Source organism: Schistocerca americana, chromosome 8, assembly GCF_021461395.2.
Source record: "Schistocerca americana isolate TAMUIC-IGC-003095 chromosome 8, iqSchAmer2.1, whole genome shotgun sequence".
Classification (NCBI taxonomy): domain Eukaryota; kingdom Metazoa; phylum Arthropoda; class Insecta; order Orthoptera; family Acrididae; genus Schistocerca; species Schistocerca americana.
Genome location: NC_060126.1, coordinates 267,523,399 through 267,548,961, shown reverse-complemented (window position 1 = coordinate 267,548,961; position 25,563 = coordinate 267,523,399). Strand labels below are relative to the sequence as shown.

General features: G+C 45.4%; 1 protein-coding gene across 4 annotated transcripts in view; it reads right to left on the bottom strand.

The window, feature by feature from the left end:
• Nucleotides 1-25,563, bottom strand: part of LOC124625797 (protein diaphanous) — a 370,389-nt gene that overhangs the window by 92,222 nt on the left and 252,604 nt on the right. Inside the window, exon 1 of one of the 4 annotated variants that reach the window (XM_047149250.1) lies at nucleotides 3,491-3,590. The exons of 2 other annotated variants lie outside the window; for them this stretch is intronic. In XM_047149250.1, coding sequence (XP_047005206.1) covers nucleotides 3,491-3,517 — 27 coding nt within the window. In that variant the 5' untranslated portion in view covers nucleotides 3,518-3,590. Of the gene's footprint in view, nucleotides 1-3,351; nucleotides 3,591-25,563 lie in introns of those variants that run through there. One more of the 4 variants, XM_047149251.1, reaches the window with a different exon arrangement.

Sequence of the window (25,563 nt, the reverse complement as noted above, 5' to 3'; positions counted from 1 at the left end):
TATGCATATTTAGGATACACATATTTTGGAAGTTTTCCACATAATCACCACCAGTATCATTTTTCAAAGGGTCTGTAACTGGTTATTTTTCTTTTTTTTCCATCGTTGAAAAACAGTACTGTACATCCAACCTCCTCGCCACCTGTAAATATATTTCCATCCAAGAATTCTCTAATCTTAGGAGAAAAGTGGAATGACTTTTTATGGAATGTACAGAGCACGATGGAAAAGCCAAAACTTCCCGCCCGAAGTGGTATTACCATCTCTCACTAGCGACAATCAAGATGCGGACGGCACTGTTAACAACAGCAATCTCAATAACATTCGTATCAGCTATTTTGAATAGCGTGGCCTATTTTTTATGAACTCTTCTGGAGCTTATAAAGTTTCATCGCCCGTTACAGCCCGATTTAGGGTAGGGGAATCTCAGCGTCACCATCTACGGTTGTGGTGAACTACTGGAAGAACTATCTGCCCTGAAAGACTGAAAATTCACGCGTCCGTATTGCAAATCCCATTAACCTTCCAGACAGATTGCCAAGAACATCAGTCGCAAGAAGTGGTGGTTCAGCTCATTACAGCACCAAGAGAAAAGACCAGGTTTTTTTCTATTCGTTAAAGGGCAAACACGCACACCCATGCCCGAGGGAGGACTCAAACCTCCGCCGGGACCAGCCGCACAGTCCACGACTGCAGCACCTGAGACCGCTCGACTAATCCCGTGCGGCTATTCCAAGACAGAAAATAACTGGCAATACATAAACATGTAGCTACGAATGTCTCTACAAATTTGCAATAATATAAAGTTTTAGCTCTCGTGTCAGCGACCTGACATGGTTCCACTGGCATCACGTACTATTCATTTTTGTGGGCAAATTATCAATGCCCGCCGACAGCGTTAGAATCCGTAAACCAATTACATGGTAGCCTCCAGATGTCCGAAGGGCTAACGCTTAATTAAACGCGAGTGCTCAAGAGGCGTCACGAAACATCGGAATCCTGCCCATAAGACGCGATCCGCAGCGAATGTGTTCCTCTGAAAGGCAAGGGCGTGCCGCCCCCAGAACAACCTTGTCCAATAAAGCATTGTGGTTCGGGCTAGTGATTTCTATCTTTTCGTAGGAAACGGCATATTAAGATTCAAAGACCGTCCACAACATAACATGCGGAGCACAAGTTTGTATTGACCGAAGGCTGCGTTATTATCAATGCTATTATCTCGATACTGATCTAAACATATTTGAGGACATCGAATACACCAACACACGATGGCCATGCAAAAAGAGAGAGCTTCTAGAACGCGAATCCAGTGTTACTTTTCGTAGAAGAGGATGGTGGTTCTAAATGGGTCTAAAATATGCAAGTCATACAAAGCAAAACATTGTCACGTAAAATACCTTGTTAAATGACACGGAAAAAATATAAAAGCAGAGGAAGTCTGTCGTCGTCTTCTGTCGAAATCATAACAAAAAAACTGTAGCTACTTCGTGTTTCATCAGACGTGTTTCACAAATCTTCCGGACATGAGTCAATTTCTGTTTTCCCAGCACCTCCTCCCATCCATACCAGTCAGACTGGGAACTTAGTGGGCGCTCATGGAGCCGGAATAGTAGTATTGCAGCCGAGTGGGTTTCTTCCGGTCTGATTGGAAAAGATAAGATTGGTGACAAGTAAAACAAGAAGCCAGCTAACATTTGGAGTAAGTAGAAGGAACAATTCAATATACATTAAACACAAAGAAACTTACTCCTGTTTACGCTTTTGGGAAAGACACCTTCGCACTTGAAAGATCAATGCTTGAAGTTTCCGTAAAAGCTGTCTTACGCAAATTCCACTCAGTTTCTTTTTTAATTGGCTTATTAGAGACGGCAGTGGTGTACACTAGGACATAAAAGCAATCGGCTTGTTTAGTTACGGACGCCAGTGATGTGGAAAGATAATGTTGTTGTTGCTTTTTGTTGTTGTTATCGTTGTTGTATGGGATACATGACAAACCGCTAGAGCTCTTATTATGCAGTCATGTATGCAAACCTGGCGTCAAACCGAAGGACAGGTTGAGTACTGGTGTTCTTTATTAGGCAATATCCTACTGGAGATGGTATGCCCTTGCCGTCTTCCGTCTTACCCAGTCAGTATTGAAAATTGACCTCGATGCAAATTAGCATTTCTGATAGGAAAAAATAATCGCAGAGGTGGAAAATGCGGCAAGTGTCAAAAAAATTCTGGAACCGAGTGGTTTTGGGAGTTGTAGTCTGGGAGTTACACTCTGAGCCACACCATACAATCATTGTAAATTAAAATACACCAAAACTAACAAAATTAGGGAAAATGCTAATGAGAGAAGTGCACAAAACAATGTAGTCTAAGGAGCTGCAATATAAAATAGGCTGCATGGTAAGAAACAGTTTTATGACTAAGCGAAGTGTTCTTCCACAGTACAATGTACAAAAGGTGAGAAATGAACAGAAGATTGGCAGGTTACAAATATCGGGGTCCAAATTATAGTTCTCTAAGCCCAGTGCACGATAGAGGTGAATAAATACAAGTAGTGAAGAATACGATACAACCAGTCAGCTTTGTCTAGTTATGCTATCAATAAATCAACTACCCGTCAGCACTATGAGGACTACGTCATACACTCAAGCGTATTTTTAAGTGACGAAGTATGGGGATCCCAACAGATGCTATAGGCGTTGGGCGCGGACTATGACAATGTCTTCAAACATCTGGAAAGTATCGGACAATAGTGTTACATAGAGCTTTTCCTAGTGGTGGGAAGGCGACGATGAAGTGAACGTAACAACTGATATTACAAACTGAATTTAAAAAGTTGTGATACATTTGCTGGCTCTGCCAACTACAACCAAACTATGTATGATCTTTCAACCTAATGTTACAAATCAGTCCATCTTACAACTTCCATTTAAAAAAAACAAACAAATAAAAAAGCGCCGACAATGACGCCCCTAATCAAAGCAGAACGGCAATATAGTGAATTTCACTACATGACACTAAACAATTGGGTTGATACTTACGTTCCGTACAGACCAACACTTAGATGGTTAGTAACAATTCAAACATCACAAACATGAGAAGAAAACAAAAACGAAACTGAAGAATGGATTTCCGCCAGGCCACTTCTATTGCGGTAATCTGGAGACCGTCGATCGGTCGGTCGTTAAAGAACACACACACACACACACACGCTGTGCCACCAATGCCAACACTTGACGCGGAATGTACTGCATTCCAAGTTAGCAACATCTTACAGTCGCGCCAGCATCTCATCTACAATGAAAACAAAACACCTCACTACACCGCCGCCTGCTCTGGGGCAGATCGCATCCTCACCATCAGATCCATTCCGAAAGCACTGCTCACAAATGGCAGGACAATCGGTTGTTCACTCCACTGAAGGGAAAGAAGACTGCCCGTGGCGGAGGTACACTGATCACGGACGCTCAGCGCGGATGCGACAGTGTGGGATTACCTGGAAGATGCTACTCAGGTAATACATTCTCGCACTCGCTTGCGCGGCCGGGCGAACACTGAGGTGCGTAGCCGCCGCCGCGGCGGCGTCCTCCAGTAGACTTGGTCAAGGTGGCCACGTGACTCACGTTGACATCAGCGCGTTATTTTACTGGCTGAAGTCAAGGCGCGCCGCCAGGGGCGCACAGCTGCGCTGCACCCACGCCGAGCCAAAGCAACGGCCCCTGCAGCGCCTGGCTTCGGCCTCAAGCGTTTGTTACCGGAGTTGGCGCGCACTACTACTAGTGTCCGGACTGCAACACAGTCTCAGTGCCGGCTATCACCGATGACTCGGGACTATAGTTTACCCTTCTCCTACCTACACTTGCATATATGTTACCCTAGTTTGTCCACGAAGCTGCCGCACTTGTTAAGTCAATAGACTATGGTCAGGAGGGAGTGCATTTCAAATCACCGTCCTACTACGTTCACTCTCCGCCGGTAGACAAAAATCACACAGTGGTAACAGCCAGATCACGCCCCATCGCCTTGTTCATCTTCTACCAACGAGTACAATGCTTATGCGGATTCAAATATCCTTCCCCCTCCCCTTCCGTCTCTCCCCGACCCGCGCCAGAATGATTCCTTAATAGAGAGGGCAACGGACTAACGCCGATTCACTGGGCTTGGGGTGAGGGGTTATGCAAGTAATATACAAATACCAAATAACAGAAATGTCCAATCGGCAATTATCAAATGAACTGAAAGCTTCCGACCTTAGCTTAGTCGGTATGAGCACTGCCAACTTTAGGAAAGGTTCCAGGTTCTAGTCCCGGTCCGACACGAAGTTTTAATCCACTAAGAAGTTTGAAAACAGCGTGCACTCTACATCAGATTGAAAGATGCAGTCTAGAATTACATAAACTGCTTGCATTGAAAATTGAATTATAATGCTCCAAAAACGGTATACAAAATAAACATTTTTTCTCTTATACAATGAATGTGTGTGTGTAGCTTCTTGGTGACTCAATTGGGTTCTATCGTCAGTCAAAACTTGGATTTTTATCTGTCGCTTCCTTCAGCTCCGACGATGTTTGTTGATGTGAAAAATGCCGAGTTGCACCGAGGTTTGGAGCGGGAGCGGGAGAGAGAGAGAGAGAGAGAGAGAGAGAGAGAGAGAGAGAGAGAGAGAGAGAGAGAGAGGTGGGGGGGGGGGGCGGAGGGGCGATTAAGAGAAGAGAAGAGATGTGCAATTTATTAAGAGTTTACAAAATATGTTTAACAAACTCCAGTAGGAGATGCTAGCGTACATACGTTATACATCGCTTATAGGCATGCTGTGAAAATACCGAAAACGTGAACCCGAGACCTACACAAGTGGTGCAAGTACAGGAATCTGGACTTATACGGAAGCCTATCGACACTAGTTTCTTTCGCGCATAATCTGTAAATAGTAAAGACAGACCTGCATAGGAGATATTTGTGTGTGATTCAGTACGATTTCCCGAAGAGAGGGATCCTACAGAGCACACGTCGGATGCTGTACATCAACTTCCCGACAGCGTTGTTCACCCCTCGTAAGTACTGCAGAAGCAATGAAATGATACAGGGAAACAATATTCCAAATTATCATCCAAGCTTGCTCAGACCCCTCTAGCACTCAGTGTCGCTATTAAAACCATACTTCCGTAAGAACCGGTCTACTTCTCATTATAGATTCATTACCCTTCGTTTCAGTTTTGTACAGACCATTTCGGTGACTGCTGACAAATGGTATACGATTACCTCCTTTTAATCACTATTTTGTGCATGCGTAACGTTATTCACGAAAAAGTAAACGCCATAAACTAGTTTTTTTATATTCTTATTCGAATTTGTGCCTCACTTTGTAGCAAGCAGTCCAGTGGAAAGACAGCCGCTCTGTGCGGCTCCGAAACAGTGGACTGGCTGCAGTGTAGTCGTGAATCTTCTCCATTGTATCCTGCGGTCAACCACATCCGTCGCGCGGTCGAGCGCGGCTGTTCCGCGTCTGCACTAGTTTTTCGGACGTGTTGAGGGCAACCCAGAGTAAATAACTCTCTGCTCAGACAGTCCCGTTCGCAGAATCGTCCGGAGTACACTCATCAACACCGTCACAGTTTTAAGCTGTCATACGGAAATTTGGCACAGGGTAAAAGAATTAATTCCAGCAACATTCCTCAGGCTGCGCGTAAGCCACACTCCACGCTCCATTCTTTCTCTTGCAGTTACCTCAGAGTTTTGTGACGCGCAACCTTGTAGAGTTTAGAGGGGGGAAGAGGGTGGGAGGACTGCGACAAGTTCTGCAGCATGGCATAATTGCTAGCACATTGCCCGCGAAAGGCAGGGATCCGCGTCCGCACCACGGTCTGGTACGCAGGTTTAACTTAACTAATGTGACCAACACTGCATACACACGGCAGAGAGTAAAACGATTAAATCTCATCAATAAACATGTGTTAGCACTGTATCGTTGTTTTCCCTAACTGTAAGACTCACTGTTCACGAATGGAAGGGGCAAGAGCAGAAAATGACCGGAAGTATTCTCCGCCAAACATCCTACGGTGTCTCGTAGAGGATAGATGTAGAGGAAGACTGAACACTGACAAAAGAGAAAAAAAATATAGCTTAAAGTAATGTAATAAAGCCGAATGAATGCATGAAATACTACGTGTTAAATTCATTGTTTTCGAACTATTATAGCACGAGAATAATTTCGGCATATTTTGCACCGAAAAGTATATCTAGTCATATTGACACAAAGACAAGAAGGCTACCTTCTTCTGAATACTTCGATTGCCTATTGTTTTGTGGAATTATCTTCCGGTGCACTGTTATAAATAAATAAAAACGAGTATGTTTTGAACATGGTTGTGATCAGCAACCGTAATTAATTACGATGTCACAAATTTCCAGCCAACCGGTTGCAAATGGAATTTAAAATTCTTTAACTAGTTTTCAACGCCAACTAGGGGCGCCTTCTTCAGAAGAAACTGTTACCTTACATGTGGTTAAAAGGAAATTTGAGAAAAATCGCTTTAGTCAAAATACTAAAACCACAATTAAAACATTTTCCACCTGAATACATAACAGGTATAGTCAAAATTTTAAAACAATATATAAATATGCCACTAACGGCAGTACAGTGGTATGGGGCATAAGTCTGAGTTAATTACGGAAACAACAATAACTGGTTTCTAAAATAAACTCATCCACCAGGAATGTATTCCCACTTTTGATTCGCGCTATGGCAAGTATTTTAAAGGTTGGCCACATTTGATCACATTGAAATTACGGTTGACTCTCGATAATTCGAAGTTCGATGGACCTCAGGAAAAGTTTGAATAACTGAGAGTTCGATTCAACGTAAGCGTGACTGATCACGGAGGAATCGAGACAAAGTCGAAGTAAATAAAGCTAAAAAATACTATTGTAATTTCAGTAATATTCGCATGTCTTTACAAACAAACAACTTAGATAAAAAGTTCATTTTTTACTTTTGATTAATTTTTTTATGTTTGAAACGAAGAAGTACGTACAAATTTATGAAAATCTATGATAAAATTTAAATTTTTTTACGAATAAATAAATGAACTTTTTCTGCTTCACTAAAGCGCAGCGTGCTTTGTCTATCTCATTTTCTGTTGTGACCAATGCCAAAATACACTACCAGGCAAAAGAAGCGTCTAGAAGGAAAGGGGGTGGGGGGGTGGGGGGGGGACGAAATTTTGTGGGTTGAGAGAGTATGTGACGTTATTTCAGTTCTCACAAAATCGGCTCAAATTCACACAGATCCTGGCAGTATGAGCCGACTCATCAGTACTACGCTGAACCCATTCTGGCCAGGATGTATGAATTGATTCGACTCTGAAGTGTGTCATCAAGCCGTTGTATCCTCCTCTGAGGAAAGCTGTCCCACAACTGCTGTAAATGATCCTTGACAACCTGGATACTGGCGTTGATACAGAGATGACGTCCAAGTTAGTCATACACACGTTCTACGAGGGCACCACGATACTGTCGCATGAGACGTAACCCATGAGGACGCACGATGTCCGCGATGTACCGTTCTGCCATCTGAGTTCCCTCAGCCACTATCAGCCTTGATCTCAAGTCATATCCGATGGCTCTGCGCCCCATGACGCCAGGAGTAACACCGCTGTGCCTCTCCAAAACACTGGAAGGCTCTTCCCAAGGTCGCCGCCATACTGGTCGACGATGGTCATCCGGGGTAGTGCAGAAACGCACTTCACAGCTGAAAACAATGATCCCTGTTCGCGGCACCACTGCAAACACAGCAGTTTGTGTTGTGTTAAATACAGCATATGCATGAGGCAGCAATCCCCTAGTCCGGCTGCTACAAGTCTCCGGCCAATGGTGCGGTATATCACTGAATGTTGCAGGGAGTCTGTTACTTGTCTGCCGATGGCAGTCGCTGATGTGAAGGGGTTAATCACACGTGATCGACAGGAGCCTTGACAACGAGTATGTCTGGACAAGCATACTCATTTTCGTGCAGCCCAACATCGGGCCACTTTTACATCCGAATGCCCCACAAATCTACACATCCGAATGCCCCACAAATCTACAAATTTAACGGTTCGACTAGTCGGCCAAATGGGCACCTAGACTGAGGCCTATTTCAAACTGTCAGGTACTGATAAGGCTGTCTTATACGAGTATGCAGTATCTGTGTGTCCTTCAATGCGATCACTCAACATCTGACGCTGTTCAGGCCCCCTACATGCCGCACCAGGCCTGACAACAGTAAACATGAACAACACTAATGCACTCTGATAGCCGTCCTACTTGTCACTCTGACTAACAACATACCCGCCCATGGTGTGTACATGTATAAAATTACATTGCCATCCCACCAAGTGTACTACGTGCTTCACGTTTTTTGCTGGCAGTGTACATCATCCTTTCGTTACGTTCTAAGGGTGTACAAGCGCAACGTTTCCAATGACGATTATGCCTCTTTTCAGATGCAATCAATCCTCCACTTCCCCCTCCTCGCTTTTCTTCTTCTCCTTCAAAACGTTGTTGACAGCGTGGATGGCGGAATCCCAGTAGTTTTGCTACAACATTGCTTTTCACTCCAGATTCCACGGCCGCAATATCCTGTGTCTTTCTTTGCAAGAGTAAAATACTAGGACTTATTTAAGATAATTTTTACAACTGATTCACGTACTGCAGTAGGTCATGCACTGCTGAATAAGCAACGATGTGTCGTGAAGAGCTGAGTGACGAAAGAAATAAACAACTGACGAAACAGTTCGAATTACTGCGTGTTAGACAGCCGCCTACTTCGGATTTTAAGCCACGTCTGTAATGACTATCGCTTCAATTTATCGAGTGTACCAAAACACACAATCTCTTCGAATTATTGATTTATTTATTATTATTTCGCCCCCGGGAGATCAGGCAACTATACTGCCGGCCATTAAAATTGCTACACCACGAAGATGAAGTACTACAGACGCGAAATTTAACCGACAGGAAGAAGATGCTGTGATATGCAAACGATTAGCTTTTCAGAGCATTCACACAACGTTGGCGCCTGTGGCGACACCTACAACGTGCTGACATGAGGAAAGTTTCCAACCGATTTCTCATACACAAACAGCAGTTGACCGGCGTTGCCTGGTGAAACGTTGTTGTGATGCCTCGTGTAAGGAGGAGAAATGCGTACCATCACGTTTCCAACTTTGATAAAGGTCGGATTGTAGCCTATCCCGATTGCGGTTTATCGTATCGCGACATTTCTGCTCTCGTTGGTCGAGATTCAATGACTGTTAGCAGAATATGAAATCGTGGGTCCAGGAGGGCAATACGGACCGCCGTGCTGGATCCCAACGGCCTCGTATCACTAGCAGACGATATGACAGGCATCTTATCCGCATGGCTGTAACGGACCGTGCAGCCACGTCTAGATCCCTGAGTCAACAGATGGGGACGTTTGCAAGACAACAACCATCTGCACGAAAAGTTCGACGACATTTGCAGCTGCATGGACTATCAGTTCGGAGACCATGGCTGCGGTTACCCTTGATGCTGCTTCACAGACAGGAGCGCCTGCGATGATGTACACAACGACGAACCTGGGTGCACGAATGGCAAAACGTCATTTTTTTCGGATGAGTCCACGTTCTGTTTACAGCATCATGATGGTCGCATCCGTGTTTGGCGACATCGCGGTGAACGCACATTGGAAGCGTGTATTCGTCATCGCCATGCTGGCGTATCACCCGGCGTGATGGTATGGGGTGCCATTGGTTACACGTCTCGGTCACCTCTTGTTCGCATTGACGGCACTTTGAATAGTGGACGTTACATTTCATATGTGTTACGACCCGTGGCTCTACCCTTCATTTGATCCCTGCGAAACCCTACATTTCAGCAGGATACTGCATGATAGCATGTTGCAGGTCCTGTACGGGCCTTTCTGGATACAGAAAATGTTCGACTGCTACCCTGGCCAGCACATTCTCCAGATCTCTCACCAACTGAAAACGTCTGATCAATGGTGGCCGAGCAACTGGCTCGTCACAATACGCCAGTCACTACTCTTGATGAACTGTGGTATCGTGTTGGAGCTGCATGGGCAGCTGTACGTGTACACGCCATCCAAGCTCTGTTTGACTCAATGCCCAGGCGTATCAAGGCCGTTATTACGGCCAGAGGGGGTTGTTATGGGTAGTGATTTCTCAGGATCTATGCACCCAAATTGCGTGAAAATGTAATCACATGTCAGTTCTAGTATAATATATTTGTCCAATGAATACCCGTTTATCATCTGCATTTATTCTTGATGTAGCAATTTTAATGGCCAGTAGTGTACTTGGATTTATTGAGGAACTCGATTTATCGAGGTTCCAAGCAGCAAGAGTCGACTGTACTTACAGTTCTAGTTTTCTGTTATTTTTTATTAATGGGAGCACGTGTAGTGTGTCTCGGAATCACGCAGATCGTTCTCTGTAGCATTGCTACAGTGGATAATAAAGAATGTGCCAATTTTCCGGTACCAGTTGATACGTTCGGCCTGTCCCGATAGTTGCCAGAAAGTCACTGCGACTGCAGACGTGAGCATTACATGGACAGCACACGCTACGACTCGTCTGTCTGGTTTCCCCAGGGCTAGCGGCGGCGGCAGCAGATGCTGGGATGCCCATGTACGGAATAGCTTTCACTATCGGCCGAGGCCTGCAAGACCCAGTAAGGCAGCTGCGGCACATCCCGCGGTAGAAACTGAGAGTGCTACACACGGGCACATTCACTCACTATGCGCATTCCTCCTCCTTCGCCCTACGTAACGTCTTCAGCTAACAACACATAATTAAGCCACTAGGCTTCTAAGATGCACGCCGTCATTCATACCGCATAACAAAACACTCTGCCCTGGAGAGAACGTCATGATTTACCGTCAAGAGCTGCCGATAAAATTTCTTTGTTGAACAACCAACCCCACATCAACGCATCATCATCAGGTTCTAGAAGATTTACCATACTAGGAGATATACGAGGAGCGTTCGGAAACGATTTAAAATAGTATTGTGTGTACCTTATTTATTAATGAACATGAATCAATGTACATGCAATGTGAATCAATGTACGTGGAATCTATAGTCTCCACGTTAATACACCGGTCTACCTTCCTGGCCACTTCATTAATGCGCCACAGAACCACTGTTTGGAGGTACTACGCACCCACTCGTGGACAGCTGCCTGCAATTATTCGTTGCAGACAAACGTCTTAGCTTGCAGCGTGTCCTTGATGTTATCGAATAAGGCAGAATAAGATGGAGCGAAATCCGGTGAATATGGATGGTGTGGCGCAACGACGTCAACTTCGCACTCTAGCTGTCATTGCTGATGTGCGGCCGTGCATTGTCGAGCAGAAGGAATGCCCCCTTATGTTATGTTATATTAACCGGGGACCTAGAAACGACGGAGAGGCTCCGTCCCCGTCGCAGCCACAGTGGTCAGCAACCCCACGACGACTACAGCAGTCCACTTCACCCCTCCGCCGCCCCCCACCGAACCCAGGGTTATTGTGCGGTTTGGCCCCCGGTGGACCCCCCAGGGAACGTCTCGCACCAGACGAGTGTAAGGCCTATGTTTGTGAGGTTGAGTAATGGTGGTGTACGCGTACATGGAGAACTTGTTTGCGCAGCAATCTCCGACATGGTGTAGCTGAGGCGGAATAAGGGGACCAGCCCGCATTTGCCGAGGCAGATGGAAAACCGCCTAAAAACCATCCACAGACTGTACGGCTCACCGGACCTCGGCACAATCCGCCGGGCGGATTCGTGCCGGGGACCGACGCTCCTTCCCGCCCGGAAAGCCGTGCGTTAGACCGCACGTCCAACCGGGCGGGCTAATACCCCCTTTCGACCATTTTCCCTATAGCCTTTGATGAATGCTGCGTTACGTCGCACACTATGTGGTCAAAACTATCCGGACAGCCCCAAAAACATACTTTTTTTATAATTGGTGAATTGTACTGCAACCTACTGTCACGAACTCCATATCAGCGACCTCAGTATTCATTAGACATCGTGAGAGAGCAGAATGGGGCGCTCCGCGGAACTCACGGACTTCGAAAGTGGTCAGGTGATTGGGTGTCACTTGTGTAGGTCCACTGCTTCCGGTGTGATAGTGAAGTGGAAATGTGAAGGAACACGTACAGCCGTCCGGAGTGGCCGAGCGGTTCTAGGCGCAACAGTCTGGAACCGCACGACCGATACGGTCGCAGGTTCGAATCCTGCCTCGGGCATGGATGTGTGTGATGTCCTTAGGTTAGTTAGGTTTAAGTAGTTCTAAGTTCTAGGGGACTGATGACCTCAGAAGTTAATTCCCATAGTTCTCAGAGCCATTTGAACCATTTTTGACACGTACAGCACAAAAGCGTACAGGCCGACCTCGTCTGTTGACTGACAGGGACCGCCAACTGTTGAAGAGGGTCGTAATGTGTAATAGGCAGCCATCTATCCAGACCATCACACAGGAATTCCAAACTGTAAGTACTATGGCAGTTAGGCGGTAGGTGAGAAAACTTGTATTTCATGGTCAAGATGCTGCTCATTAAACCACACATCATGCCGGCGTAAGGAGCGTAAACATTGGACGATTTAACAGTGGAAAAACGTTGTATGGCACACTATGTGGCGATTCGATGGCAGGGTGTGGGTATGGAGAATGCCCGGTGAACGTTATCTGCCAGCGTGTGTCGTGCCAACAGTAAAATTCGGAGGGTTGGGTTAGGTTATTTGGGGGAAGAGACCAAACTGCGAGGTCATCGGCCTCATCGGATTAGGGAAGGACGGGGATGGAAGTCGGCCGTGACCTTGCACAGGAACCGTCCCGACATTTGCCTGGAGCGATTTAAGGAAATAACGGAAAACCTAAATCAGGATGGCTGGACGCGGAAGTGAACCGTCGTCCTCGCCACCTCGCTCGGTAAAATCGGAGGCGGTTATGTTGTGGTGTGGTCGTGTTTTTCATAGAGGGGGCTTGCAAATCCCTTGTTGTTTTTAGTGGCACTATCACAGCACAGCCCTACATTGATGTTTTAAGCACCTTCTTGCTTCCCACTGTTGAAGAGCAATTCCATGATGGCGATTGCATCTTTCAACACGATAGAGCACCTTTTCATAATGCACGGCCTGTTGCGGAGTGGTTACACGACAATAACATCTCTGTAATGGACTGGCCTGCACAGAGTCCTGACCTGAATCCTATAGAACACCTTTGGGATGTTGTGGAACGCCGACTTCGTGCCAGGCCTCACCGACCGACATCGATACCTGTCCTCAGTGTAGCACTTCGTGAAGAATGGACTGCCATTGCCCAAGAAACCTTCCAACAGCTGATTGAACGTATGGCTGCGAGAGTGGAAGCTGTCATCACGTCTATGGGTGCGCCAACGCCATATCAAATTCCAGCATTACCGACGGAGGGCGCCACGAACTTGGAAGTCTTTTCAGCCAGGTGTCCGGGTACTTTGATTACATAGGGTAGAAGGGTGTGACAGTACACCCCTTGTGGACACAACCTCATTGTTCCGGGGAGACAGTAATGATGACGGACGACCAGTTCTCACATCCATGCGTGCAGACTCCCTTCCACTAGCAAACGCAGCGATCAAGTTGTATGCAGTGTTTTGTGCAGCATCTTCTTGACCAAGACACCGCAGTTCAACGGTTATGAATATCTGTTGTTTTGACTCATTCCCTCCACAAAAACAATGCGGTCTGTATTTGTTCATAGTAGTCGCCTTTAATCTTGTCCATAACTTTCTCTCTACTTAACAGCATACAAGCGATTTCCTTTCACTATACGAGTACACAATGTTTGCAACTGCCATCTAGCGTATGTGTAGTGTACTAGAACCAATTCATATTCCTACGAAAGGACGTGCCCTTAGTTTGAGCGGTATTTCTAAAACACTGCAATTGTAAATCACTTCCTTAGCCCCTCACCATTCTCAAAGTGTTCAAATGGCTCTGAGCACTATGGGACTTAACTGCTGTGGTCATCAGTCGCCTAGAACTTAGCACTACTTAAAGCTAACTAACCTAATGACTCACACACCTCCATGCCCGAGGCAGGATTCGAACCTGCGACCATAGCGGTGGCGCGGCTCCAGACTGTAGCGCCTAGAGCCACCCTCAAACTGTTATATAAATTGCCAAACATTCCGTATGTTATGACTTAAGAGCGACGCATTCCTGAACTTTACTATTTTACGTCAATGATTTTATATCACCTAGTGTGATGATTATGTTTTATGAGCTTGATGATAGTCCGCGAACCGAAACTGGTTATTCAGTATAAAAAGAAATTTATCTGCAGCTCTTGGCGGTAAATCATGACGCTCTTCAAATATTTGCGAGCTGTGTGACACCACCTTATTAAAATATATTGTTCAGGAGCGATCTAAAATAGGGACCTTTTCCATTCCTGTCCCCCCCCCTCCCCCCTTCCTTCGCCAACAGTATTCTCTCCAGCTGCTATAATTTCAGGTGAAAAATAACATTTGTGGATATCTGGAAAAATCGACGAAATATGTAAACACCATTGGCGAATGGGGGTTCGGTCTAGACTTTCTTTAGTAAAATAGCCACCTCACTCTGCCTTTTAATTCAGAACCATGACCAGTGTTACTCCAAGAAAGCCCTTCAATAATTCTGATGGAACTTCTTCCGTGAGTGTTCTGTACTTTCCCTATTGTGATCACAGCTTTGCGAATAAGGCTGTCCGTAAAAAAAGAGCTGGAAATATTACTTGCCGAACTTTTTGACGAAGTGTGAATTCCTGTTGCCAAATAGAGTACGTGAAACTGCTGTATGTAAATGGAAGGTTTATCGTGGTGGTTATCGTATCAGATTACACATTATCGCCACTTTCTCTTTCTTCGCTGATTTCAGATTTACTGTGATTTAATACCACTTCGCAGAGGAAGATATTCTTCTTGTTCGTTCCCATGAAGAAACTCTCATTCATTCTCAGTATCTTGCAATGGCCACTTGGCAATATCGTCACTTTATGCTGCTTCTCCCTCCTACCTTCAAACAAGCATCAGCGTCAATATAACACTATCGCTTCCAAACCCGCTCCGTAGTCGGACTGTGCATGAAACCCATATGAGCACCGAAGACTCAGCTACTTGAGTCACCGGCATTCTGTCTGCGTTGGAGGGTTTTGAAATGACTGCTTAAATTGTTTGTGGGATGCTTGATTTTGTAGGTCACTTTTTGAGTTATTGTGTAAGAAGTGTGTGTTGCGAGGCTGGCTGGAATTTGTTAAAATGTATTTTCTGTACGTCGAAATTTAGTACTAGAATTTGTTTGAAACGACTGTAGTTTTGCGTTTTGATCTTGTTTCACCTGTGGTTGAGACGACAGCAAAAGGGGATGACTGGGTTTTTTTCCGCGGAATTTGGTGGCCCTATTATTAATGATTGGTGTAAATTTTTGCATGTTAAGGTCACGGATATTTGGCACGTGCCGAGGCTCGTTCATTATTATGCAGAAAATGTGACACTGAAGTCCTTGGACTTTCTCCAGATGCGTGTCCCATGGCACACTTCAAACTTCAGATCCACAGATCTCACAGAGTCGTCATTTGATGTTGGCCGTATACCACGACCCTAGTGCACCATTATCGCTGTACTTTATTACAAGTTAATCCTCTACCAATTTCGAGGCCACAACATTATACCGTGCACTTGCCATCTTGGGATATTTGGCGCTTTGGTGTTCGCACACATCTAAGCATGTACTGTTCTTGATAGACTGAGGCGACAAACTGTTATACACTGAGGCGACAAAAGTCCTGGGAACTTCCTAATATCGTGTCGAACCTCCCTTTTGCCCGGAGTAGAGCAGCAACTCGACGTGGCACGGACTCAACAAGTCGTTAGAAGTCCTCTATAGAAATATTGAGCCATGCTGCTTCCATAGCCGTCCACAATTGGGCAAGTATTGTCGCTGTAGGATTATGTGCACTTATTGTCCTCTCGATTATGTCCCATAAATGGATGATAGGATTCGTGTCGGGCGATCTGAATGCCCAAATCATTCGCTGGAATTGCCCAGTAGCCATTTCCAGTCAATGATCGGTTCAGCTGGACCAGAGAACCCAGTCCATTCCATGTAAACACAGCCCACACTGTTATGGAACCACGACCAGCTTGCACAGTGCCTTGTTGACAAACTGGACCCACGGCTTCGTGGGATCTGCGCCACATTGGAACCCTACAATCAGCTCTTACCAAATGAAATCAGATCTTATCTGATCTGGCCACGATTTCCAGTCAGTCGTCTGCTGCCGTAGCCCATTAAAGCCAACTCTCGCCGCACCTTCTTAACGGATACGTTCGTCGTACGCCCCACATTGATTTCTGTGGTTATCTCACGCAGTACTGCTTGTCTGTTAGCACTGACACAACTACGCAAACGCCGCTGCCAAGTGAAGGCTGCCGGCCACTGCGTTGTCCGTGGTGAGAGATAATACCTGAAATTTTGCATTCTCGGCACACTCTTGACACTGTGCATCTCGGAATATTGAATTCCCCAATGATTTCCGAAATGTAATGTCCCATGCGTTTACCTCCAACTACCATTCCGCGTACGAAGTCTGTTAATTACCGTCGTGCAACCGTAATAACGTCGGAAATCTTTTCACCCGAACAGAAATGACAGCTTCGCTAATGTACTGCCCTTTTATACTGTGTGTTCGCTATACTACCGTCACATGTACATGTGCATATTGCTACCCCATGACTTTTGTCGCTTCAGTGTATAGAGCAGACAGGTTGCGCTATCTGATGATCCGAGTTGTTACTCTGTGAAGAAACGCGATGGACTGCCTGCGACACCACATCCAATGCAAAATTCAGTATCTCAGATAGTGTCTGAGAACAGAGTGAAAAAGGCTGAGTTGATTCGTGGTGTAACGCTATTGACAGCTCAAATGTGAGCCACTGCCTTTTATGTTCAGCAGGAAAGATGAAAATCCTGCACTAACTCAGTGAGATGACCCAGTAGATGAGAGATATGACGCATATTTTCAGTCGTTATGCTGTATCACTTGCAGTGAAAAACAGTGTGTTTACTTCAGCAGCAGGAAGTAAGGGAGACTGGTGTTTACCTTTCCGTTAACGACGAGACTTAAGAGACGTAGCAAGCACAAGCTCGGACTGAGGAAGGGTGGAGATGAAAATCGGGGGAACTTTTTCCAAGGAACCATGGTGTCACTGCCTTACAAGATTTAGGGAAATCACGAAAAACCTAAATAAGGGATGGCCGGTGGAAGATATGAACCGCCGTCATTCTTATTATGTTTCAAGAACCAACTTAAAGCGAAATATCTAGGAATATACAGCAACCCCTTACGTATCGAACCCGTAGGGATCGCGAAGACAAAAGTAGACTAATTACAGAGCGCACAGAGGCGTTCTGTATGTGAAAGTAAGGGAGATACGTGTTTAGCGTCCCCTCAACGACGAGGCTTAGAGACATAGCAACGGGTAAGAGCTCTAACTGGTACAATTGGATGTAACACTCTGCCAAGCATGTGGTTCGCATAGTATGGATGTAGTAGTTCAAATGGTTCAAATGGCTCTGAGCACTATGCGACTTAACTTCTGAGGTCATCAGTCGCCTAGAACTTAGAACTACGTAAACCTAACTAACGTAAGGACATCACACGCATCCATGCCCGAGGTAGGATTCGAACCTGCGACCGTAGCGGTCGCTCGGCTCCAGACTGTAGCGTCTAGAAGCGCTCGGCCACCCCGGCCGGCGATGTAGTAGTAGTAGTAGTAGTAGTAGTACGAGGTGCATTCAAGTTCTAAGGCCTCCGTTTTTTTTTTCTAATTAACTACTCACCCGAAATCGATGAAAATGGCGTTACTTCTCGACGTAATCTCCCTGCAGACGTACACATTTTTCACCACGCTGACGCCATGATTCCATGGCAGCGGCGAAGGCTTCTTTAGGAGTCTGTTTTGACCACTGGAAAATCGCTGAGGCAATAGCAGCACGGCTGGTGAATGTGCGGCCACGGAGAGTGTCTTTCATTGTTGGAAAAAGCCAAAAGTCACTAGGAGCCAGGTCAGATGAGTAGGGAGCATGAGGAATCACTTTAAAGTTGTTATCACAAAGAAACGTTAGCTCGATGTGCGGGTGCGTTGTCTTGGTGAAACAGCACACGTGCAGCCCTTCCCGGACGTTTTTGTTGCAGTGCAGGAACGAATTTGTTCTTCAAAACATTTTCGTAGGATGCACCTGTTACCGTAGTGCCCTTTGGAACGCAATGGGTAAGGGTTACGCCCTCGCTGTCCCAGAACATGGACACCATCATTTTTTCAGCACAGGCGGTTACCCGAAATTTTGTTGGTGGCGGTGAATCTGTGTGCTTCCATTGAGCTGACTGGCACTTTGTTTCTGGATTGAAAAATGGCATCCACGTCTCATTCATCGTCACAACCGACGAAAAGAAAGTCCCATTCATGCTATAGTTGCGCGTCAACATTGCTTGGCAACATGCCACACGGGCAGCCATGTGGTCATCCGTCAGCATTCGTGGCACCCACCTGGATGACACTTTTCGCATTTTCAGGTCGTCATGCATGATTGTGTACACAGAACCCACAGAAATGCTAACTCTGGAGGCGATCTGTTCAACAGTCATTCGGCGATCCCCCAAAACAATTCTCTCCACTTTTTCGATCATGTCGTTGTGCGAGCCCGAGGTTGTTTCGGTTTGTTGTGACACGATGTTCTGCCTTCATTAAACTGTCGCACCCACGAACGCACTCTCGACACATCCATAACTCCATCATCACATGTCTCCTTCAACTGTCGATGAATTTCAATTGGTTTCACACCACGCAAATTCAGAAAACGAATGATTACACGCTGTTCAAGTAAGGAAAACGTCGCCATTTTAAGTATTTAAAATAGTTCTCATTCTCGCCGCTGGCGGTAAAATTCTATCTGCCGTACGGTGCTGCCATCTCTGGGACGTATTGACAATGAACGCGGCCTCATTTTAAAACAATGCGCATGTTTCTATCTCTTTCCAGTCCGGAGAAAAAAAATCGGAGGCCTTAGAACTTGAATGCACCTCGTAATAGTAGTAGTATACTTGGCATCTTCTCGAATCAGCGTCCAGCAATCTCTCCATCGGTTCTTCGACAAAGGCCGCATCTGATTGGTTGCTCGAGTTTAGTCCACGTGATCTGATGGTACTCATCACGGCAAGATCGGAAAACAATCAGCTGCACAGGAAGGAAGCTCAGAAGGATTCTGCGTAGATATCGCCGGCTTAGTTCAGCTACCTCGCACCCAGCGAGCGCAGAGGCAGACAGCCAGCCACTTGGATAATTGAGACTGCGGGTGTCCTACTGAGCTATGTTTACCGCGACAACGCGGTCGGGGCCCTTCAGCGGTAACTTGCCGCTCGCACCGCTCACCATTGCGAGGTTTATTTTCAGCCGGTGACAGTTGCGTTGTCTCTCTAGATCACGCCAGCTCGGTTTTACTGGCGAAGTGGTAAATACAAGTCTCCACACAGTGTCAACGCGTCATTCTTACCAAATTTTACAAACTACCTGAAGACAATGACAGCGTCACGCGCCGCAAATTGTTCCTGGTGGTACCGACCTACTTGCCAGACGGTGTCGCAACTGCAAACCTCATTGACTCACTTCATGCGAAATTTTATATTTGTTTTATTTCATGGTTTTCGCTTTTTCCTTTTAGTTCCAAAAAAAGTTCAAATGTGTGTGAAATCTTATGGGACTTAACTGCTAAGGTCATCAGTCCCTAAGCTTACACACTACTTAACCTAAATTATCCTAAGGACAAACACACACACCCATGCCCGAAGGAGGACTCGAACCTCCGCCGCGACCAGCCGCACAGTCCATGACTGCAGCGCCTTAGACCGCTCGGCTAATCCCGCGCGGCTGGTTTAGTTCCATCCGAACTTCAGTTACCCGTACCAGCCATGATGGTTTTCCAGTTTCTTCGCATCCCTCGCAAGTGCAGGAACGCGGCGTAAAGGCGTCAATTGTAACACACATTCAGATTTTTTTTAATCCGATTGTAGCAACTGAACATTTTATCTATTACCTACACACGATACAATATGTCATCAATTGTAACACTAGAATGAAAGTGATTCTCCTCTGTCGCTGGCGATCTGTTGCTTCACTCATGTTCGCAAGTACTGTAGTTTGGTTTAGCGTTAAAGCTGTTAATTGGTACCAAACTGTAAGTCTGTAAATGTGGAAATAATAAGTCAGAGATAATATGGTCACTGCATTATGGAGAATATGAGAAGCCAAAGTTCTACGCGAGAAAAAAAAAAAAAAAAAAAAAAAAAAAAAGGAAAGAAAATCAGACCTTAAATGACGTTTCCTCCTTATTTCACAGCTATATACAACATAACGAAACACAATAATGTTATTCAAAATTTAATATGAGTCCCTTTTCGAGTTAATAACAATTACACTTTACTAAAAAAAGTCTTAAATACTATAAGAGTATTTCACTGTAATTATATCTGACCGTATAAGAAATTTGGTTTGAAGCATAAAAAAGGTAGTATGTACGCAAGTGTGACTGAAAGGTAAAGGATTCTTTCTTTTCGGTATCACTAACGAATTTACCTCTGCGAGAGAACTGGAACCGCATTCATTCATCCTCATGAGTAAGGCTGAGGAGCCACCTCAGGAAAAGTAGATGTGATTTCGAAACTCGTTATTAGCGGGTTAGAAAAGCAGTGCGCTGACAACACCCTCCTTCAAAACCGTCGTCCAGTGACTCTCTACGCAGTGACCGCAGCAGCAGTCTGCCGAAAATCTAACATCGTCTTGGACGAAACCATCACATAGTTCTAACTCTTACTATCTGCGCAAAAGTATCCGGACATACCTATGTAATGCGGAATTGACCATTAGATGTCAGGAGAGGCGGACCCACCAGTTCAAAGGGTGGCGGGGAGTATCGTGCTGCCAGCAGAGAAGCAGTAGTAGAATTCATCGGTCAGGAAGGTGGAGTATCCATTGGTTGCCACCCGATTGACAAATCCACCAGCGACATTTCAGACCTTCTCAAGCTGTCAAAGTCGACTAACCGTGACGTGATTGTAATGTCGAAACACGAAGGAAAAACCACAGCAAAAGTAACACGTCAGACGTGACCTGACGTACAGGGAACGTAGTGCATTTCGTGGGTAGCGCGAGGTCCTCTTATTGCGCTTTAGAAAATGCCAGATGCAGACGGATGTGAAAACATTTTACGGCAGTATACTAACAGTTCAGAGACGATGATTGTACCACCATACAATGCACCCTGTTATGAGGCAGCGTTCCTGAGACAAGGGCTTTTGGACCTTAACATTCGTGAAATGGACTGGCATGTCCAGAGTTTCAACTTGAACCCAGTGGAATACCTTCGGGACGAGATAACAACGTCAACTTCGCTCCAGGCCTCTGTTTCCAACATCACTACCTTCTCTGGTTTAGGCTCTCGAGAAAGAATTGGCTTCCATTCCTCCACAGACATTCAGACATCACACTGAACGTGTCCCCAACAGTGTTCGATCCGTCATAAAGGCCACACCCCATATTAATGTCCAGGACGCTTTTGATGAGATGGAGTATTTTTCTATAGTCAAAATTCTATGTTACTGGTACAATTTATCCATAAGATACTGTCTAGAGTCTCTTCATTTCGGCATGTCACCGGTTAGCGGATGAGAATGATCACACTGGCTCAGTATTACGTATAGTTGGTGGCAGACTTTGTTCCACTAGTACGATACTGGGGAGACAAAGTCTCTAAAGCAAGCTTGTTTACATGACACGCTTGCAACCCATACCTGAGTATTGCTCAAGGTGTGGGACCCATACTAGATAGGACTAACAACAGATATTGAAAGCGTACAAAGACAGGCAGCATGTAGCATGTACAATCATAGGTTTGTTTGAGGCATGTGAGAGCCTCACGGAGACGCTGAAAAAACTGGACTGGGATACACTTGATAGACGTGAAATATCACGTGGAAGCCTGCTTACACAGCTTTATGAACCAGCTCTTCATTTTTGGAACAGTCTGCGACGAGCTTAGGGAAAGAGCGACACTTTCTTCAGAACCCGAGCATCATTTTTGTAGGACAATGCTCGGACGCATGTGGAGCAAGTTGTGACTGATTTGTACGTTGGATGGGGTTGAGAAGTGCTCTAGCACCCACCACACTCCCGAACTTGAGGCCTGTGACTTCAACTTAATTCCTAAATTGGAGAAAGCACTTCCATGGCATTCGCTTTAGAACTGTTGCAGAGATTCGTCGGGTACCAGACTGATCCATTTGAACTATCAACGAACCTCATCTTGCTAAGAGTATCATAGACTTCCACGTCGCTGGCAAGGAGTTACAGACAATGCTGGTGACTAGCCTGATGGACAGAAAATCTTTAAAACATGTATCTCTTCGTGTAAGTTGCAAAGAAAAAGTTGCCATTATTGAAGTTCAGCCAACAGCCTTGCCGCAGTGGTAACACCGGTTCCCGTTAGACCACCGAAGTTAAGTGCTGTCCGGCTGGGCTAGCACTTGGATGGGTGACCATCCCGTCTGCCGAGCGCTGTGGGCAAGCGGGGTTCACTCCGCCCTTGTGAGGCAAACTGAGGAGGTATTTGATTGAGAAGTAGCAGCTCCGGTCTCGTGAACTGACATACAGCCGGGAGAGCGGTGTGCTGGCCACATGCCCCTCCTCATCCGCATCCAGTGACGCCTGTGGTCTGAGGATGACACGGCTGCCGGTCGGTACCGTTGGGCTTTCATGGTCTGTTCGAGGGGAGTTTATTATTATTAAAGTTTCAGCCCTCATACAATGGAAAGCATTCTCTGGAGTACATTTGAAAAGGTTTGCAGAAACGTAGATGTAGATATGTCGACTTCCAACATGACGCAGTCAGTGAATGAATCGGAAAACCCGTGGTCGGCTGAACGTTAGAGCGTTGGGGTTGGTTGATTTTGGGGGGGGGGGGGGGGAGGTTAAAGAGTGCTAGCAGACAGTATTGTAGACAAGGAACTTATCATCACAGGACACTTCCGTGGCACTGAAACAGTGGCCGGTAAGGACTAAATCAGACACAACAGTGGCCGATAAAGACTAGATGAGGCACTTTTCACTATTTTCATTTTAACAGCGCCAGTATTTCGAGGAAACATTGAAAATGGAGTTCGGGAAAGCATACGGCATCACTGGGTTACAGAAGTAGCCAAGATTAAGCATGGTTTAGACAGTCGCCAATGTATATCAGACCCAAGTGAATCAAACACAAAGTATTGGAAATCTTTGAGTCCGCAAGACAAACCTTCGGAATGTAAAGTGTATTGCAAAGGTGTAGCGTTGCTAGCTTTTTCCTTGGTTTACCACAAGTAACCCGTTTCCAAAAACGCATTGTCGCGGGAGAGGTTTATTATTTAGCGTAACGACGTGTGACAAACGTAGTGAAATGTGTACCGTAACATAACGAGACAAGAACTGTGAGCCACATTTTTACCCCAATACATCGACGTCTACAGCACATGTATCCCAAGAAAGTGGCGCTGAGTGACGTGGTGGTATCTCAATGCATTACCTCTCTGGTGGGAATTGACACTTAGAATGAAACAAAACTAATCAAATAAATTAATACGGATTGTTGAATAAACTATCTTCAGATCGATGGCTAACGAGCATCCTCGATCACAAAGAATTAAGATATTAATCATCTTAAAGGCCACGTTATACCGCAAACACACAGCAGAAGCTAATTTATTTTGATTGAGAAGTTTCTGTATCCCTCAAGTTTAGTCCCTGCAGACAAAAACCTATTTCGCAAGGCACAGAATGAAAATCTTTGGTGACAGGAGGGGCTGTATGGAAGATTCCTCATAATAATTCTTCTATTTTACATTCGAGTAGCTTCATCGACGTGGGTCTTGTATTTTAAAAAAAAGAGCACTGACATTTATATCCTGTTTGTCCATCCGCTTCCACGTGCTAACCAGAAACGATTATAGCTGTAGTTAAAACCTGGAATTCTATAAACATTATCTTCGTATAATGAACAACAGAATTTATGCAATGTAATTACGGTATAGGTCGGGATATTTAAAGAGAACAGAGCGCATAATGTAGGATGTTTCACATAGGCTAAATATCAAAGACGGCAGTAGGTACCAGACAGTGGATAAAGATAAAGCAATCCTGCTGTGAAAATTAATAGATGGCTGACACGAGTACAAAACAGAAATACTTGACCTTCTACATCTGCTCCAAGAGAATATGAAATGAAGACATTCTTTTAATGACTGGAAACACTTAACGCTTTCTTGCGTGTTTCTGTAGTATGTACAAACACAGAAAACTAGGTTCGCTGTTTTTTTAAAAACGTTTGTATTATTTTCTTATAGGTCAGTAGAAAACTATCCCTCAAACAACAAACAAACGTTGCTATAGGTTTGCTCGCTTGCTTACGCCGTTTCTGGGGCGGGGATGTGGACCGGGCCCGTATCGAATCCGCCCAGCGGATTAATAAGCAGAGTCGGTGTGCCGGCCTGTCTGGGTCTGGCTTTTAGGCGTTTTCCCACATCCGACTACGTGAATGCCTGACTGGTGCCCAAGTCGCGCCTCAGTTACACGATTCACAACCAATTAGAAAAATTGCGCACGCTCTGATATGAATAACAATACACGCACACAGTCGGGGTAAAATCCTTCCGTGCAGTGAGGTAACCGGCTGATGACAGGAAGAGCATCTGGCAAACCCTTTTATTAATCATGCCAAATGCGTTTCCTAACAATGCCGATCCTTCGTAGAAGCCACAAGAAAAAAGAAGAATAGGTTTGCTTGCAACGGCCGTGTTTTCCTATGGCATCTCGACTCAATTATTTCTGTATTGTGTATTTATAGGAAATGCTCCTGACGACACTAACGCAAACTGACGCTCCTGAAAGAACACGTGATGTATGGTGACGACCTTCTTGCCTGAAGTGCCAGCTTGCTGTAGGAAACGTGCTTGTCGACGTGAAGAACGAGCAAGCGGCCCCTCGCCCCGAGAATACGTCCCCCCCTCGGCCTTGTCCTACCCATTGCGCAGCCAGCAAGGACCGCTCCCACGCAACAGCAACAACGCTATGTTGTACACGGCATCAATTCACACACTAGCCCTTCATCTCACTAACATAAATAAATATCATCATAAACAAAACGACATAGTACTCACGTAGGGATGTAGACTTTCATCCCTTCTGTTGAATCTATAGATCGTAAAGGAATGATGAAAATAAAAGAAGGCTTCAGCGTTATGATTCAAATGGTGTGAGAAAGGATATCAATGGTAAGATCCGCTGATGACAGTACTATTCACTGTGAAAGTGAGGAAAAATTGCACGATGTCTTGAACGGAGTGAACTGTCTAATTAACATAGTATATGATCTGAGAGTAAAGAAAGACAAAAGTAGCAGAAATGAGATTAGCGGTTAGCTTAACATCAAGATTGGGGAT